We start from the raw sequence: 21470 nt of genomic DNA on the forward strand, positions 1-21470 counted from the left end.
GACGGCCCACCTAATCATGAAAGAAAAAGCTCTTTTTTTATTATGATTTATCCTTTATAAAACGAGAAAGAATACTTGCTTACTTGAACACCACTATGAATCCTGAATGCTATAGATAGGCGGCTCACATACTCTGGTCCTGCATGTCGTGCTTGCAGAACGGGCCGAAAAAGGAAGAATCGTGCCAGTGTGTGAGGAATTTCGTGCTAAGCAGGTCGTGCATTGCACGGCACGATGGCAATCCGGAAAGGTTTGATTTCCGTCGCGCCAGGCCAGCCGGCGTCCTGCTAGTGTGTGAGTCATTTTCGTGCCATGTGCTACAGTGCAGAGTTTTGAGGTTATATTTCGTTTGTTGGATTTTCTCTTTTTCCATCATGAGTGCTGATGCACAAGTTTTCCTCTCTCCACATTTTCTACCATTATTCATTGATGAATATAGAAATCATCACTGCTTGTGGCGTGTCAAGTGCAAAGAATATTCTAATAGAAATTTAAAACAAAAGGCGTATTTGGACCTAGTTGAGTTGTGCAGAACAGTCATACCTGACTGCAACATTGACTTTGTAAAAAAGAAAATAGATTTGATTCGTGGTAATTTTCGGAGAGAACACAGGAAGGTAATTGAGAGTAAGAGATCAGGAGACTCACTTCACGTGCCGAAACTGTGGTACTACAAACTCCTGCTTTTCTTGAGTGATCAAGAGGAGGTTCGTCAGTCGATAACATCACTTCATCCAGATGAAAATTCACAACCGACTGCTTCAAATCATGAAGCTGATGATGATGAACTCAAGGATCATCAGGATGAAGAGGTAAGTTATAATCTATTGTATTTATAACTCTGAACTTGCATAGGTTGTCGCTATATTCAAATTAATTACATCATAGTAATATCATAGAGAAACAATAGCGTAAGTAGATATCCCATGGTGTAAGGAATTTATGTCGCAACTTTTACTGTTATCTCAAGCCGATTACTGTCGATTATTGTCAATTTTTACTGTTTTGTTGGGGTGATAGTGTATGAACTGCACCATTTGAGAGACTACCAGCATCACACAGCTGCATAGGGAAGAACTACGTGGACTATCAGCTTGGGATAACAGCAAAAGTTGCGACATAAACGCCCTATACCATGAGATATCTATTTGTGCTATCGTTTCTCTATAGTAATATTCAATAAAATTACATAATCACAAATTGGGAAACTTTATATTTATGATTGATTGGTCGAATAGTTGTTTGACAAAGTTGTTCATTTCTGAGTTTGATTGATTCAAAGAACTTTCACGAAAATTAAGCTGCATTTACACCAAATAGATTCCTTAGATTGATAATTAGATTTACACCTTATATATTCTATTATATTAAACTTAACTTATCATACACATGAAAGACATGTTAAACATAATATGTATAGATTCTATGTGTTTATCAAGTTCCGTTCAATCATAGAGAAACAATAGCATGAGTAGATATCCCATGGTATAGGGCGTTTATGTCGCAACTCTTACTGTTATCTCAAGCCCATAGTTCATGTAATTCTTTCCCGTGAAGCTGTGTGACACTGGTAGTCACCAATATTGTGCCGTCATACACTCTCACCCCAACAAAACAGTAAAATTCGACAATAATAAACAGTAATCGGCTTGAGATAACAGTAAAAGTTGCGACATAAACGCCCTATACCATGGGATATCTACTTACGCTATTGTTTCTCTATGGTTCAATCTAATAGAATCTATAAGGATTAAGTTATTAACATTTTGTTAGTAACTTTGGTGTAAACGCAGCTTAAGTCTTCTGAATGACTATAAATTAGAACTCACTGTGAAATTACTATTGTTATTCACTATAATTGAATGAAAAAGACTAAGAAATTGTCAAAAAACCACAGATTTATTGATACTAAGAAAGACCGGTTTCGGTTATTACACCACTGTCAATCTCTGATAATCTTCATTTTATCTTCATTACATCATACTTAAATTCTAAATCTTTTTTCTTCCCAACTCCTTTTCCTAGACCTACTAAATCTTAAACTATATCAATTTATAAAATAAATAATCTTACTTATAACACTTTGTATCTGACTCCTATTCGCGGACAAAGTCCAGTAACACACTGTACTTTTTGTCAGTAGTATCTTGCTCACTTGTAACTTGTCGTGTTATACTTTTGTTAATATTTTGTATGAATTTCGAGTGAATAAAAATTTGATTTGATTTGATTTGATAAACAATCTCTGTTTATCAGAGATTGACAATGGTGTAATAACCGAAACCGGTCTTTTCTAAGTATCAATAAATCTGTGATTTTTTGACAATTTCTTAGTCTTTTTCATGCAATATGAATAATTACCACAATATCAACTTCTCAACTACACAAAAAGATTTACTATAAAATCATTATTATAAAAGTTGGAACATAATATTGGCGAAAGGAACGTTTCATTTCATATTATATTTATCTATTTCTTGCAAAATTAAATTTGAAAATTGTTAGCACAGTACTTCATTTAATTCTCTGAACGAGTACCTTCATTAACTATTCTGTCCTGCTAAGCTACTTGTCCGATTGTTGTGCTTTACGTTTTGTAGGAATCCCTGGAAACTTTTGCACTAACCGTGCCTTTTTTTGACTTCCTGTCAGATTTTGATACGCATTTGATGGTGGGAGGGTTTTCCTCCAATCACCTGTGATCACGAAGTTTGTCACATGATCTTCAACGTCAATTTCTGGTGGTTTAATGTAATTTTTCCACACCTTCTTCATAGTACATGTGCAACACAACGCATGCCATTACGATGTAATCAACTGTATCTGGCCACATAGTTATTGTTGTATGAAATATTCTAAATTTTCTAGCCAAAGGCATTTTCTACACATCTTCGTGCCCTGGACAAGCGATAGTTAATCCTCTCATCATATGTTAAGCCCTTCTATATTCTTTTTTTTTCGTCTTTTTGGGCCACATAGGACCACTTAAGTCAATCAACCAAATAGTCCCTGGTTCTGAAGCTGTGTGGCTTTTCGATCAGCCCAATATTTCTTCATTCTCTCGGATCGTTGTCGTCTTTCTGCATCAGTGATTAAAATCTCCCTGTGCATTTTTGGCAAATTGAATATGTTCGTTTTAAGTAAAAGGTTTATTTTCAATGGCATCCTCAACTTCCAAGCCTATTTCTTGAAGATCCTGCTTTAGTTCATCAACATACTTGCCACATTTTTTCTTTTTTAAATTACGCATTACAAGCTGTTTCAGAACTCGATTATCAGGCATTCGCAGAACATGGGAGAAATTCTTTGTTTTTTCATTATACTCAGGATGGGCTCTACTTCCTTATAGACTGTCTCATTGGTTGCAATTCTCCAGACTCCATTCTTTTGATTCTATGATATTATACTCTATATTCTATTCCTTCTGTGGATATGGTTTCAAAAAGTCTTGTCTTAGTGAAAATGCTTCATCGCCAACACGAAATCTAGGTTTCCTATAGTTTCCTCTTTTTTCGGCAGCTTCAGATCACCAATTTTGAGTTTCTTATAAAACGTTGTGCTATGAATAGCGCCACCATCAGATATCCTTCCATTTTGTCCTACATTAGCATAAATGAATTCCAAATTTGCATCCACAATTGCTAGTAAAATAATGCTGAAATAACCTTTGTAATTATAAAAATATGCTCCACTGTTCTCCGTGCCCTGGACAAGCGATAGTTAAAAATCCTCTCATCATATGTTAAGCTGCGTACACATATACGCGCTTCCAACCAGCAACGAGCACGCTCTGCCCTCGTACCGCCCTCGTACCGCCTTCGTTCCTCCATCGAACCACAGTCGCTCCGCCTACGCACCCATCATGAACGTTACGGAATATATTAGATCTTCTCGCGTTCCCCGGTCGAATCACTGTTGCTCCCCGGTCGATCATCAATCGCTCTGCTGGAGTGACGTTCGGTTGCGGAGCAGAGCGAAAGTCTGTTCGCACCTTTAAGCCCTTCTATATTCTATGTTATTCTATACTATACTATACTATACTAGAAACGTGACATTTTTTCCGAAAAACGTTACATAATGACTATATGCTTCCCGTCAGCAGCACCACCTCAGTTCGGAAAGTTCCATTGTAAATTGAAACCATTAGCTACGTCATTCCATTCATCAGTAGTTGAGGGCATCTAAAAAAATTGAAAAACTTTTTAGCATACATACAGAGTCTTGCAACCATATGAACAAACTTTATTACGTCATTCAGCATGTAAAAAGAAACAAAAAAGGTCCAATCCACATAGGTCCGGTAATGTTTTGTACCAAGATAGAGATGGCGAAAGTTGTACATTATTCTTCAAACTTACCTAATCATGCCATCACAAAATTATGAAATTGTAAATTTGAAGAATAATAAAAACACTACACTTGAATGGGCTACTTTTTTTACAAATTGATAAAAACAATATGAAAACTTGTAGTACCCTTTACTATTTCAAAACTTTCTAAAATATTTAGTACCGTATGGTTATGAATAATAAATACATTATTATTTTAAATAATAAAGGGCACTACAGTTTTCATATTGGTTTTATTAATTTGAAGAATAATGTATAAAATCTCTATCTCGGTAACAAAGCATTTCCGGACCAAAATTTACTGGACTTTGTTTGTTTCTTTTTACATACTAAATAAGACACACTGATTAGAACGTTCAAAATGTTATATTTTCACACATTACAGAATAACACGTTTCTTTTTAGGAAGACCCAACGCAAGAAGTAGATGAAGCATCGGAGTTGCCGTCTGCGCCGTCTGCGCCGTCTGTTCCGTCTGCTCCCCCGTTTGGGCGCAAAAAAAGAGCTAGAAGCGACACAGCTGATTACCTACAACAAGCCATCCAATTTTTACAACGAGAAGAAGATGAATTCGACAAAGTCGCTGGAAATGTTGCAGCGAAACTTCGAAAAATGGACGGAAGTCAAAATATATTTGCCGAAAATTTAATAAATCAGGTGCTCTTTCAAGGTGCTCTGGGGAAACTACAAGAAAATTCCACCATGCATACCCCTCAGAATTCTTTCTCCGACACTCCCTCACCCAGCAGCGTGGCAAGTGACAATTTTCAAGAACACAACAATATTTCTTTTCTGCACTATCTTCCTCTCTATATTGGAAAAATAATTTAAGTTTTATGATTCCAAAAATTTATAGATTTTTAGGTCATGTTTTGAGTCATGAATCATCATGTACCATGTTTTGTCAGTAAAAATAATTTAAGTTCTATAATTTCAAAAAATTATAGAATTTTAGGTCATGTTTTGAGTCATGAATCATCATGTACCATGTTTTGTCAGTAAAAATAATTTAAGTTTTTTAATTTCAAAAAATTATAGAATTTTAGGTCATGTTTTGAGTCATGTATCATGTACCATGTTTTGTCAGTAAAATTGTAATGGTGGACACACACCAGTTAGTCAAAACAAGACAAGACACGTTTAGTCACAATACTTCACATAGTTGCTTATGAAGCACATACTGATTAGTCATTGCAATTAGACATGTCTTCATAAGCAACTATGTGAAGTATTGTGACTAAACGTGTCTTGTCTTGTCTTGACTAACTGGTGTGTGCCTAGCCTAATAGTTGAGTAAGTTTTGTTTACCTAGACATTGAACAAATTAATCCAGTTTGGATAACTATTCATGAATATGATGAATGATAATACTGATTTTCTTCAGTAGTATTAACTGATTAGTATTTATCTAGATTGATAAGTTTATTAAGTCATGGAAAAATAATTATGCCTGTTTTCTCCAGTAATATTGACTGATAAGTTCTGTTTGTATTGGACAAGAATCCCTTCGTTATTTACACACTTTCTAAAATATTCTTATATTATACATTTTACTTGAGTCATGATTTTCTACTTTAATGTAACAATATAGACCTGAATAATTATTTTTGGAGAATTATTATGTTTCTTTTACTTTTATTCGTGGTTTTCATAAACGTGCTTTATAGTTTGGAGTTTTCATAATTTTTCTTACCTTTAAGTATTCATCCTTAAAAACGTCATAGATAGCTCGACAAGTCTCAAGTATGATGTGGCTAAGAGCTTGAGGTGAAATTATAGTCATGAATGGGAAACATGAGGAAGGTATGGACTTTATGGGATGTGGACAAATGGAAACAAGGAGGAAAAACTCTTCATCACGCTATCGCTAATCATCATTTCTTTACATAATTTTCTACATTATTTTTCTCTACACACTGTATCAATGTTAACATTATTTCTCTACTATTGTCTAAATATTTCTCCAAATTTTCTTCTTCTACTCTTACTTCTTCTTCTTCTTCTTCTTCTTCTTCTTCTTCTTCTTCTCTTCTTCTTCTTCTTCTTCTTCTTCTCTTCTTCTTCTTCTTCTTCTACTTTTTCTTCCATTCACGTGTTAGTCATTACTGCCCAAGGTACCCAGAATACATTTTAGGTACATTGTTACTGCCTGCTCCGAACCTCTGAGCCTCTAAAATCTCTGAATTATACTAGTAGTTCTATGAACAGTAGACCTCACGCAGTTTTCTCATCCACAAGTATCTGATATCACGTGTTCTAGTTGATTCAGTTGAATCATAATTTACTCTTAAAAACTGTTATTTGTTTTCTCCTAGACCAAAAACTCACTTATATTAATAAACTCAGTTCACGTTTGAATTTGTATACCATATGATTATTTGTCCAGTTTCGTGATAATCTTTCCATCTGATAAAAATATTTCTCCTATTAAATTAAATTTCTTTCGCATTATTCAGTTCATTTTATAATTTTTATTTTATTTTGAATCACCTATTAAATTTGTTTTTCAAATGTGAGAATATTGATACTGATGGGCACGCATCTTAAAAAATATTGAAACCCTACCTTATAGAAATAGACACCGTCAGACATCTGTGTGATACATGCAATGAATCAATGTACCTAGAATACATGTATTCTAGGTACCTTGCAATGAATAATCCACTTGTCAGCTCATTGATTTTGAATAATTCTATAGTCTGATTGATCCTATCTTCAAAGTAGATGATATATATATATATATCTACTAGATAGTAGATGATATATATATCAATATAATATATAGTGATATCAGAGTAGGAAGGAATTCCTTTTCTTCTCATATTATCCTTAAAATGCGAAATTTCAAAAAACCTTGTGTATACATCGACGCGCAGTTGAAAAAGGAATATTCCTGCCAAATCTGATCGAATTCTATCAACGCGTTTCATATAGACAGACAAAAGCATATCCAGTTGAAACATAGACCTCACTACGTTCGGTCAATTAATCATATTCTCTCCATTGTTTTGTCATGTATTCAAAGAGGTGTTCCTTTACATATTCACATTGTTTTCCTCTGATTATAGTTGATTTTACTAAAATTTTGGAATTGTTTGTTTTTCGAGGTTCCACGCCTCGTGACTACTGTGACAATTGTTTCATTCTATTTGAAGAGATGTTTCTTCACACCTTCACATCGATTCTCCCTCCCGTGTTGTCGGACGGGCACGTTAAACTGTCGGTCCCGGATAAAGTATGACAGTCGTAAGGCCCGTTGACGGCTTAAATCATATACTAGTAGTTCTGTGAATAGTAGACCTCGTGCAGTTATAAACCGCAGCCTCCTCTTATACTGTCAATCAGAGTAAATCCTATTTGTATGCCGTGTCGGCGAGATATCGGTGTGAAAACGGCCAATGGCTGTTCGGGTTGATGTATCAAAAATGCGAATCTCCTTCAAGACATACTGGCAACAGGACAGCCCGAGTTCAAAGTAGAGAAAGGTCGAGCGACAATACTATGTTTAGTTATTAATTGCATGCGTAATTACACGCAATCAATAGTTCTGTACATTTAATAGTGCATAAAAATAGCATTCAATGAGGCATGCGATTTATAGTCTACACAGCAGCTGATTTTTTACCAAGTTACATTGAGAATATTGAGATATTAAATAAAATAATGCGTCATGGCATGCAATTTATAATCAACTCGACAGCTGATTTATGATGAATAACTCTATAGTATGATTTCTACTCTAATATTGACAAATGAAGGAGGCTCCTTTTTCCTTTTATACTATCCTTGAAATGCAAAATTTCCAAAAACCTTGTATATACGTCGACGCGCAATTCAAAAAGGAACATACCTGTCAAATTTCATGAAAATCTATTAACGCGTTTCGCCGTAAATGCGCAACATTTAAACATTAAGAGAAATGCCAAACCGTTGACTTGAATCTTAGACCTCACTTCGCTCGGTCAATTAGGGCGGTGGGACCTTCCCGCAAGGGACTCCCCACCAACAAAAACCATACGAATTTACTTTTTATTGATTCTCCCTGTTTATAATATTGATTTTATTAAAATTTTGGAATTGTTTGTGTTTGCAGGCGCCAAACATCCGTGACTACTGCGACACGGCGATGATAATAGAGCGTCCCTCGGACGGCGAGAGCTCAACGTCAGTGCCGCGAATCGTAAGTCTGCAGGACAAGAAACGGAAGCGGCGAGAAATCAACTTCGACAACCAGCAGAATTTGGAGGAGGAATTTCTGAATGCCATCACACCTGTCGCGCCACAGATGTCCAAAGATGATTTCGACACTTTTGGTGCTTTTGTAGCCTCGGAGTTACGGCAACTCCGTTCCGAAGAAATCAGGAAAAGGCTGAAAAAGAAGATAACGAAGGCTATCGTGGAGGCGTGGGAGGATGAGTGAAGAATAATATTTACAAGATAGGCCAAGTTGAAATGTTGAAATTATCTTTATAAGTTTCTATAGACTTGGAAATATTAGATATTTATTTATTTATTTCAATGACAATTACAAATCATAATTATAATAAATATAATATAATTGGGAAAAGACACATTATTGATTACATTAGGTATGTATTTAATTCTGCTTTCACCTCTTGGAGTTTTGATTATTTTTTATGCACTCATCCAAAGAGATTGAGACTTGTACGATGACTGTTTAATTGTTAACGTGAATCAAATTAATAATTTAAGTTAATTGACTTGATTGACAAGGTAATAGAACAAAAAAGACTGAATTCAAAGACTTGGAATGAAGTTAAAGTAGGCTAAATAGAATCAAAAGTAGATTTCATGTTCACGCTATTCAATGAAAAATAAGAAGTAATTGACTAACGTCCAACTCGATTCGATAATGTTGAAATTATCTTGATAAATTTCTATAGACTTGGAAATATTAGGTAATGATTACATTATGTATTTAATTCTGCTTTCACCTCTAGGAGTGTTGATTATTTTGTATGCACATTATACAATAATTGAAGAGATTAAGACTTGTGTAAGGAGTCTGTTATGTCTCTCATTTGTGATTATAGATTATTGTGTATAAAGTTATAAGAAGCTAGAAAAGAATATATCTGGTCGATACTTGATAATTCATGTTCTCTCATCATTATCTATCTGTCTATTACAATATTTACCTTACTTTGATTCCAGGTAATATCTTGTTATGATTATGATTGAATTATCTAAATCCCATTTTTCTCCTTGTTATTAATTACCTTTCTTATTTTCTCTCCTTTACTATTCAATTGTTATGTGGAGTGTAGTAATTTTTTTTAGAGACAGGATTATCATTGCGGCTCGTGTATATTTATAAGTCCACATGTTTATCTGTGGTTTGGAGAATGAATAATGCACAGGAAAATAGATTATTCATGGATTGGAATTATTCATTGACAAGTATTTCCAGATAAAGTCAAGAAGATTTGAGTTGTGTGTTATCCATTCACCAAGATCCTTGATTGGAATAAAATAATAATATCAGAGACTTCTCACTTCTATGCAATTAGTCACTTTCATTGCAAAGTTGTAAAGTATTTCGGATGAAAATAAAATCCAGCGCATTTGTGAGTAGGTGGTTCAATTCAGTTGAAAATTCATTGTCAATATTATCTACATAATTCATTTGAAAGCTATAGCTGAATTGTTTTTTCATCCTAAATACTTCACAACTTTGCAATGAAAGTGACTAATCATATAGGTGTCAGAAGTTTCTGATATTATTATTGTTTCTCAATCAATTTAAGGTTTCAATCAATTCTTTGTTTTAATCTTTAATCATCCATCCAATCAATCAAATCGCTAGGACTGCTCTCCCGAGTAGAGTGACATTATAAATGACCCAGTAGCTACTGCCATCTACCGGCTGACTTCATAAATACGCTTGGAATCCAATTTGACCAATAAGGAGAAAGTAGGCGGAGCTTAGAAGCGTGTCTGTAGTCTGCAGGTGTGCTACTAAACTGGATCTTGTTTGTGATTGGTCCAACATTTTGATTTTCCGCTGCTCTATTATCTATCTCCTATTGTTCTCTTGTTGATAATCATCATCCATTGTGCATGTTCCAGTTTTCAATTACCGACTGGCTAGTGATAAGCTTCAAATAGACAATATTCCAATGATACACAGAAATGCACAAACTCATTCGTGACTCTACATTAATTTGTCATGTTAGATAGAAGTAAATGTCGTCGAATTTCATTTTCTGTCACAATTACATTACAGTGAAAGTTCTTCTTCTTCTTCTTTCATTTAAGGTTTAGGCCCGCCGCAAAGTAGACCCACGCTAATCCACGAAAAGCAACCCACGCTGTGGGATGTATTGTAAACCATTGCTAGGCTTCTCCAGACATCTGTGTAATACATGCAATGAATAACCACTTGTCAGCTGATTGATTATGAATAATTCTATAGCAATGGTTTACAAAACATCCCACGGCGTGGGTTGCTTTTCGTGGATTAGCGTGGGTCTACTTTGCGGCGGGCTGTTCCGACTTACAACAGTATAGATCAAATCTATTACATTATAAAGTGGATCTAAAATTAAAATTTCGTTTTTTACATTACACAGTAAATCTATAATGAAATTAAAAAATTTTAGCAGTTTTTACATATTTTGTATTCTATTACCATCTTTTTCGAGGTCTATCTATATCAGTAAAAGTTTATGATAATATTAGAAGTTTAAAAAGAGGATAACGTGCGATATAAGTGCGATGAAATTCAAAACAGAATTATGCTGTGTTATTTTTATACTGATAATTATTCCATTTACTTTTTCCTATATTAGAATACAGAGTGCTTTCCAGATTTTTCCACATAATATTCCTCATTAAAAATTACAGAGATATTCCATCATTATTGAAGTGAGTGAAAGCTGTAGCTGTAACGGAAGAAGTAGCCATAACTAATCAGCTTCTGAACAATTTTAATTGTCAAATACAGTAATTCAGTTTAGCTAAGCAACTTCTACAAGAGAATGGCATTCACATTCTATTTTATCGACTTTTCAATTATTATTGTTAATTATCATTATTTTTAATGATTACTGCGAACGGAAACTGAAAAGCGGCTAGGTTTCTCCCATTAAAAATTCTTTTCATTATCAATTTTTCATAATTGAAACTCCATTTGAACTCCTTTTTTAATTCACAATCAATAAATTCTTCTCGTTATGATTTATACCGGTATCAGAAATTCTTCTTGTCAGATTTATTTATTTATTCATTTTCATTACATACAAAGGCTCACAGAGATCCATAAAGAGCCTTATTTACACAATTAAATGAAAAACAATTTAACTTATATACATTTTGAAATATAGTAAATAAAGAAAAGAAAGCAAAAAGCATTTACACAGTTGAAATAATCAAATTAATTACATTCATATAAAGAAAAATGTGAAAAGAAAGCAAAAAGCTTTTACTCAGAATAATCAAATTAATTTCGTTATCATAAAGAAAAATGTGAAAAGAAAGAATCCTTTCCAAAGATTCTAGAGGAAAATACAATTAAAAAAACGATTTAAAGATTACAGGAAAGAAAATAATAGGTAAAAAAAAGCTAAGTAAACAGGAAAAGAAAAGTCTTAAACTAGGAGAGTTCCAGCCAGAGTTTACAAAACAATTCATCTTAAAAACGAGCGTCTTATGATAGATTCAGTTCACAATGTTTATTATATTCATTGAATGAATTCGAAAAAGGATCAATGTGTTCATTCAAGCACAGAATTAATAATAGCTATTAATTAATAATAGCAATTATAGGAGATTTCTCTGATTCAAGCTATTAAACAGTCGTAAGGTTTTATAAAGAAATGAGTTGTAATGATGGTTTGTTCTAGCAAAGGGAATCTCGAACAATACTTATATTGAAATATACCTTATCTCGAAATATACCTTAGGTATATTCCTTCTAGGTCTTGCATATGGTACACTGAAATTAATTAGGCTGATAAAATATGGTAAATGGACGTTATGATTTAAAATATTATATAACAACAATAGGGCATTTAATGATCTCCACACCTGTAATGACCGGATAAGGATCTCAATTCACTAGTTGGGAAATTGAATGGACAGAAGATACGGAATTTCTTGATGAAAAGGTGTCTTAGAAATCTATTTTGAATTTTCTCAATGCAAGATTGCAGGTTATCTTAAGAGAAGAATATTGAGAAGTAGAAGTATCAATCGAGAGATTTGTCTCAAACTTTCAGCATTGGTTAAATGGGTAGCATTCTTATGTTAATTACAAGAAATGCTGACAGTTCAAAGGGAATCTTACTGTAACTTGTTATTTAAAACATAGTTGTGATTGGTTGGTTTAACAACCAGCTACAGGCAACACTTGGCAAGGAAAACATGTGATTTTCTCTGCTTGATTCTTGGAATATCATTAAGTTCTTCTACGTTTCAGTGCTGGTGGTGAGTGTAATGGAAGATTCCAAGAAAGGCAGGCTAATACGCATGCGCTACAGGTTATTTCAGAAAAGATTGGGACAGTAATTATTGGTGCACGTCTGATTCAGATTTGCGTTCCATGTATGCAGCTTGAATAATTGACTTCATCACTCATTATTTGTAAGAGGAAATTTCGCAAGTTTTTTAACGATATACTCTAGTAGCTAATATGTTATCGCAATGAGATATGTGTTATCAATGAATAAATATTTCAGGTTATGAACATATTTCATTATAACGATCAAATTAGAGTGACAAGCACACGCTAATGTGGAAAAAAGTACGGATATCTGAATTTTTGACGGCTTGCCGGAAAAGTAAATAGGGCGTTCAGCGCATCTTTTGTATATGAGCAGCAAAACTGATATTAAGTATCATGAGGTGTTACTTGAAATCACTTGACCTATCATTCACCTTGCACCACCCCCCCTCACAATAAAAAAAAATATATTCTATATACGCCACTGCTGTGATTTCACGGCACAGTATTGAGTATTTCAAACCAACGATAACTATATTATATACTAGCCGTCAGGCTCGCTTCGCTCGCCATATCCGTCTAGCCAGGGGGCTCCTCCCCCTGGACCCCCGACTGGGTCGTCCAAGAATGAGATCAGCAGGCTCGCCTCCATTTTTCATTTGAGCATTTTTATCATAAATGTTAGGTCGATCCATTCGGGGGTCCAGACTAAACGTCTGGCTAAACGGATATGGCGAGCGAAGCGAGCCTGACGGCTGATAATATAATATTACCAGGAATAGCTCTGATTTAAGTAGCAGTGCCCAATCAATTTTTCCGCGATAAATGCATCTCAATCTTCAACTTGGTGCCAACCTAACAAATTCAACTCAACTTAATGCCAACCTGACAAAATTATTAATTTAGTTACCAGTTAACAACTGTTTCGAAGAGGTACTCTCTCTAGATTATATTCTATATTAACATATGATATGGACATTTTTCAATTATAATTGAGAGATTCAAATAAGAAGAATATACATGCTAAAAGACGAACTTTAAACCCTTAAAAACCACCCTTAGAGTTAAAATATTGCCAAAAGATTTCTTAGTGCGCCTCTAAAGGGCCAACTGAACATACCTACCAAATTTGAACGTTTTTGGTCCGGAAGATTTTTAGTTCAGTCAGTGAGTGAGTGCCATTTCGCTTTTATATATATATAAAAGCGAAATGGCACTCACTCACTGACTGACTGACTGACTCACTCACTCACTCACTCGCAGAACTAAAAATCTACCGGACCAAAAACGTTCAAATTTGGTAGGTATGTTCAGTAGGTATGTTCTATATATAAAAGCGAAATGGCACTCACTCACTGACTGACTGACTGACTCACTCACTCACTCACTCACTCGCAGAACTAAAAATCTACCGGACCAAAAACGTTCAAATTTGGTAGAAATGTTCAGTTGGCCCTTTAGAGGCGCACTAAGAAATCTTTTGGCAATATTTTAACTCTAAGGGTGGTTTTTAAGGGTTTAGAGTTCGTCTTTTAGCATGTATATTCTTCTTATTCTCTTAATTATAATTAAAAAATGTCCAGACCATATGTTAATATAGAACTATAATCTAGAGAGAGTACCTCTACGAAACAGTTGTTAACTGGTAACTAAATTAATAATTTTGTCAGGTTGGCATTAAGTTGAGTTGACTTTGTTAGGTTGGCACCAAGTTGAAGATTGAAATGCATTTATCGCGGAAAAATTTATTGGGCACTGCTACTTCAATCAGAGCTATTCCCGGGAATATTATATTACTAGCCGTCAGGCTCGCTACGCTCGCCATATCCGTTTAGCCAGACGTTTAGTTTGGACAACGACTGGATCATCCTAACTTATGATAAAAATGCTCAAATGAAAAATGCAGGCGAGCGAAGCGAGCCTGCTGATCTCATCTTTGGACGATCCAGTCGGGGGTCCAGGGGGTGGAGCCCCTGGCTCTAGCCACGGATATGGCAAGCGAAGCGAGCCTGACGGCAAGTCAGTAACAAAAATGTTCATTATCCAAAACGTGATGATTCTTCTATGATGATTCATGATGATAATGATTCTATAGTGAGGTCCATGTTATAATGGCAGTGGAGAAAGATAGAACAACAGCGTTGTCGATTTTCTGCCCTGCCACTGCCTTCTATAGAGGATACCGGTATATCTGATGATGTGATGTTAACTATTCATTCTTTTTGAAAATAATAAATTATTTTCTTTTTTTCCAATGATTAAATAATAAATTTTCATAACTGAGATTGAATATTTTGCTAATTAGTTATACTTCTACATTGTTAAATACGATCTGGCAACGTTGCGGAGGTAGAGAAAGATAGGGCTAACTGCTTTGTCGAATGATTGACAAGGATAGCAACACCGATGTTTATCAATTACTGCTATTATAACATGGATCTCACTATACATGATGATAAGCCTTTATGATTTTATAAACAGTATATTTGTTCAATGATATTTTCAAAGAAGCAGTATAATAATTCATCATCTCGGACATAGATCAACCTTTTCATTATTTATTCATTCATTCATTTCATTGACAATTACAAATCACAATTATAATAAATATAATATGATTGGGAGGAGACAACAGGCATAGCCATAGCCGCCTCTAATATAAGGCCCCGGCCTACGATATTGCAACGTCGCAGTGTAGGCCTAGAATCTAATACATGATTGGTGGAAAAGATTTAAAAAAATACCAGCTGATCTTTTCCACCAATCATGTATTAGATTCTAGGCCTACGCTGCGACGTTGCAATATCGTAGACCGGGGCCTTGTATTAGAGGTGGCCTTGGCATAGCCCAAAACTGTCTTCTCCCAAATTTTTACAAATAAATGTTTCAAAAAGAATAAGGTTAAGATTACACTTTCTCTTCAAAAAGTCCGATTTCCACTCCAAAACTAATGACTAAACTAAAAATTTTGAATTTTGATATTTAAAAACTGATAAAAAACTAAAATATTTCACTCAAATCTATATAAATTGGAAATTTTTGAGTAATTTTGCAAAATTTTGAACCAGAAAAGAAACACAACTTCACTATGACTATGATTACACAGCTGTGATCATTATTGTTATTATTACTCTCTATAAATGATGATTTCAACATGATGATTTTATAAACTCTACATTTGTTCAATGATATTTTTAAAGAAGCAATAATCATTCATCATCTCGTACATACATCCACCTTTTCATGATTATTATAATTTAATTGTAACAGCATTTCATGATTATTTTATTATTTATTCAGCGTACGGCATTTTTTTCTTCTCATCATAACTTTGAAATAATGAAAACCGCTCAACTTTTGATATAAATGAAAACTTGATGATGCTTTTCCACTGCATCCACTCTTGTCACGAACTCCTTTCAACCCCCCTCCCCACCTACAAACCCAACCCCCCAAAACCCTTCAAGCCTCGCAGTAGCTGACACACCAAAATCAATACCGAGAAGCTTCAACCTTACACGCGTGCGCAGAACTGCAACTCCTCCAAAAAATAGATTTTATCAACTCCGAACTGCACCAAAAATTGTGAGGGTTTCAAATTTTAACATGGATGAAACTATAAAATTTGTTAATTGATATTGGTGAGATTAATTGTCTTTACTTTACTATGTTTCGGACAATCTTGAAAACGCAATTAGCGGTTTCATTTCACATAGGAGTTCTGATGACCTATTTACAGAGCCGTCTTTTCCCCCACTCTAAGCACCAGGTTGACTCAAACTTGAGTCTGCCTATAAATAGATTAGCCCAGCAGTCTGGTTCGGCTGATGTTAAAATGCTCTGGCAGACCCCCCGGACTCTGCTATTTTAGTCTGGTTGAATCCACAGAAGGGCCAGGGAATAAATGGTCGTACTGTATTACAAGACCCTGATGATTATTTTATAGAAATTATACTCGATGATATATACTCGATGATAATCATATCTTATATGATTTAAGATGGATTGATGATTAAATTAATCATGGATTGGATCAATCTTCAATATTATTGGACTTTGAAAAATTACTAAAGATTTATTTGAATATTACATGCACATATCATTTGAAATAATTGGGACAGAAAATTTTGGGACAAGCACTAGCTATCTTTCCACATAAATAAAATATTGAAATAACTGGGACAGGGTATATTGGGACGAGCCCAACTGTTTCTCCTCCAACTTCAAATATTTGAAATAGTCTAGAATAGGACTTTCCACTTACACACATTACATTCCACTTTACACTTTCCGTTAAACATATTATAATTTATGGATTCTGTGGATTGGAAATTATTCCCAGTCTACAAAATACAGGGGATAATATCGTTTTACTGGAGATTCATATATTGAGAGAATGATAAATCAAATTTGAATGGTAACAGCTGTGCCTAGTTGAAAGTTGTGTGTATATTTTTGGCTTCAAAATTTTCTGAAATAACTTAATTTATTCAAAGTGCGGTGATATTAAGTGCAAAATTTGACTATAATTTGGTATTTTAATCATTCTAAATTCAAAATTTCCAGCTAATATATATTCTTAGACAGAACTTTGAACTTTAAATTTCCTCAGTAAGAACCTATTTTTTCGGACATTTCATTATTTATCAAAATTTGGGAACAGAATAGTTTTGGGCTATGCCTGTTGTTCTATCCCGATCATATTCATATGATTTGTATATTATATCAACGAATAAATACTTGAAAAAATTAAATTTATTTGAAATTTCCAAACATAATCAAATACACATAAGCATAATTGGTACAATAAGGACAATGATGATGATGATTATACATGATTCACTAGTGAGCAATTCATCAGAATCATCTAGAATCTAATTCAAGAAGATGAAAAGTACCATTTAGAGAAAATACCGTTAATATTATCATGAAAAATAAAGATACCATCGTCTCTTGTTCCAAGTACTGGTTTTGCTTGGATTTTTGTCTTTTCCCTTATTTTCAAAAATTTCCTCCAATCAACTTTGAGATTATTTTTCTACAAGGATCAATTAAAAACCTCCCACAATCACCCCAGAACACAAAACAAGTTCAAATGAGAAATATTATTGACATACTGTAGAAATTTATTTGTGCTTCTGGATTCTCTACATAGCAATTTCTATCTTCATCACAAGGCACAAACTGTAGGCAGAATTGAAATTCTAATTTGGATTGAGTAGCATTTCTATAGAAATAAAAAATACCAACTTATCTTCTAGACTTCTAGGTTGTTAGGAACAATTATATTTTGTCATTTAATTACTGTATTACTCTTATCTTAAATTCATTTTCTATCCTATTACATTGGATATATGATTTTTATCATCATTATTATACACTGCATTGTCTACTCATTCTGCGGCTGTTCTAACATGACTGATCTGCTTTTGAGTAGCCTGGCTATAGATTGTATTCTATTGCTTCAACAGTGTTACCAAAGAACACTTCATTTGACTAATTCTTCTAAATCGACATACAAGTTCATTAATATATGAGTGCACTATCCATATATATAAAAGCGAAATGGCACTCACTGACTGACTTACTCACTCACTCACTCACTAGCAGAACTAAAAATCTACCGGACCAAAAACGTTCAAATTTGGTAGGTATGTTCAGTTGGCCCTTTAGAGGCTCACTAAGAAATCTATTGGCGATATTTTAACTCTAAGGGTGGTTTTTAAGGGTTTAAAGTTTGAATTTTAGCATGTATATTCTTCTTATTCCAATATCTTAAAATTATAATTGAAATGTCCATACCATATGTTAATATAGAACTATAATCTAGAGAGAGTACCTCTTCGAAACAGTTCTGTGGGTAGATGACACAAGCTGATTTGTAAACTTTTCAGGAGAGCAATTTGAAAGTTTGGCATAGCTGCAAAAATTATCTATCATATTTTTTCTTACCCATTTTACACTAATATAATCAGCTGATCATTGACTATTTGAATATAAAATATCAAGGAATAAAACATTTATTTAATTGAGGATTGAATTTATTTAATTGAGGATTTTTGCTAGTGATGTCAGAGATATCATGTTTTGCCATCTGCCAAATGTTTCAAATCACAATGTAACAGTATAGGAAATATCTTAAAAATCGATTATTTAGAAATTTGAATATATTTTCAACAATTAATTAATATTATTTACAAGTATTGATCAAGTTAAACAAACTTGAACTGTTTGCAAAGTTGTATGGGTTATGTAGTTCTCAATAGAGGTTATTGATTTTCAGATTTTATAATAGCCTACCAGTACATACACTTATCAAATTTTGACATCTTTTGATAATTGGATTATAATACAAACCGGTAGAAGAGTGTTGAGATATATGTACTTATCAATATTTGTCAACTTGGGGTTTGGAAGAAAATGCTCTATCAGGCTTGAGCAAGGCCTATATCTCAGCTATTTAAAGAGATACAACATATTTAGTTACTAGCAGGTAACCCGTGCTTCGCAAGGGTCTTTCTTAAAACTTGACGTAATGAAATCTAGAAGAATTCAAAATAGGCCTATGTACAGTGAGTCAGTCATTCTATCAGGGCTCGAATAATTTTGAAATTTTAATTAAATAAAACTGGAAGAATATAATTTCTTTATCTAAATAACAACACCTAATTGAAAGACCTGCATGCGTTTTCATATTGCCGATACAGCATTGATGAAACTGTAGACGTTTATTTAGCATTTGTCTCAAGAATTGTTCTAGCTGAAAATTTAATAATCCATGCCACGTGTAGGCCTAAACATTGCATCAGGAAAACAAAGTTTCAAAACTATGTTTTTCAGGTAGAAAGCAATATAGAAACAGATGTACCTTTTTTATTTCAACCATATGATTTGGTGATTTTTTAATGAAATCGAATGTACCATTAATGAAATTTAAACATTAATTCTGAAAAATCTAAAAAGAAAATCAAAATTTGGGCTTCCAGGTGCACGAGATTGATATTTTTAGAATCTATGTGCAAAATTTGGAAATCTAAATCATTCCCGTTTTTTCGGTATGCAATCCACAAGTTGACATGTTTTGATGCGAACAAACGAACACATGAACAAACACAACCCTACTCTCTCTTATTATATAGATAGTACCATCTTATAGATCTAATTTTTATGAACACAACCATATGCATAACTCAATATGTTCAAAAATGTGACTTATCAACTTGTGTCATCTACCCACAGAGTTGTTCTGGTAACTAAATTAAAAATTTTGTCACATTTGGCATTAAGTTGAGTTGACTTTGTTAGGTTGGCACCAAGTTTAAGATTGAAATGCATTTATCCAGGACCTCCTAAATACCTATTTAGGAGGTCCTGATTTATCGCGGAAAAATTGATTAGGTACTGCTACTTCAATCAGAGCTATTCCTGGGAATATTATATTACTACTAGCCGTTAGGCTCGCTTCGCTCGCCATATCCGTCCAGCCCTGGACCCCCGACTGGATTGTCCAAGAATGAGATCAGCAGGCTCGCTTCGCTTGCCTGCATTTTTCATTTGAGCATTTTTATCATATGTTACGACGATCCAGTCGGGGGTAGGCCTACAGACTAAATGTCTGGCTAAACGGATATGGCGAGCGAAGCGAGCCTGACGATCAGTATTATATAGATACAGTAAGTGCTGAAGGCTGTTAATAAAATGGTTCATGCATAGACAAATAAAAATCATGATTCTTCATTCTTGAGATTTAATATATTTATTTTGATTCTAGATAGGAATTCATTTTTCCAGTAATAATATTGTCTGGAGTACATGATCAAATATTTCAATGTATTTATGTATATTATCAGGGAAAATCACAAACGAAAAATTATTCCAATAATATAATAAATCAAATCAAATTGGTTTTTATTATCCATGATAAGATGAAACAGCTGTTATATAGCTAAGGTGAACGTTATATTATTTTCGAGCTCAAAATTTAAGTGGTTTTATTCTCTATTTTGTGAATTTAACGTTTTTTTATGTTTTTACAAAAGTTTTACTATCAATCTATCAAAATTTAAAATTGTTTGTTTTATTCTAATCTATACTCTCAGATTGTGATTTGGTGTAGAAAATTGAAATGGACATAACCTATGTATAATATTTGCACAATTTGAAACTGAATTAGGAAATTGAAAAAGTTTTGGGCAATAGCCTGTTTTTTCTTTCCCGATCATTATATTGTTTGTGGTAATCTAATAAATAAATAAATAATTAACAGGGCACAAAAATTCAAATCATACAACAACGCTAAATATTATAACGCTACAATGATTCATAAGCATAGTTTTATTCAGAAGCAAAGTACTTGTGACTGTATTAGCACGATTCAGAACTGGGCTAATATACGGTAGCAAATATTACGAGAAGTACCTAATTCCTGATTCACCAAAACAAGTGCAGATCACCATGTACAACGGCCTGTAAACAACTGAACAATGGACAGTTGATAACTGTATATTTTTCTATTTTATAAACAATCGAATTCATTTCTGGTCAATTATGAATTTAATAGAATCTACCGCGCAGGCGCCAGCAGGCGCCTAAACCCAAAAAAATTATGATTCATATAAGCATAATTTTATTCAGAAGCAAAGTATTTGTTCAGAAAA

At 33.8% G+C, this 21470-nt stretch overlaps 1 protein-coding gene across 1 annotated transcript in view; it reads left to right on the forward strand.

Annotated features, from left to right (window-relative positions):
- The window catches only part of LOC120352074, a 39261-nt gene extending 29524 nt beyond the window's left edge, over positions 1 to 9737 (forward strand). Inside the window, exon 2 of the mRNA XM_039431610.1 lies at positions 8443 to 9737. Within this exon, the coding sequence (XP_039287544.1) occupies positions 8443 to 8769 (327 nt within the window). The 3' untranslated portion in view covers positions 8770 to 9737. The remainder of the gene's footprint in view (positions 1 to 8442) is intronic.
- The last annotated feature ends 11733 nt before the right edge of the window (positions 9738 to 21470 follow it).

The sequence above is a fragment of the Nilaparvata lugens genome, chromosome 6 (genome assembly GCF_014356525.2).
Source record: "Nilaparvata lugens isolate BPH chromosome 6, ASM1435652v1, whole genome shotgun sequence".
In the NCBI taxonomy this organism is placed as follows: domain Eukaryota; kingdom Metazoa; phylum Arthropoda; class Insecta; order Hemiptera; family Delphacidae; genus Nilaparvata; species Nilaparvata lugens.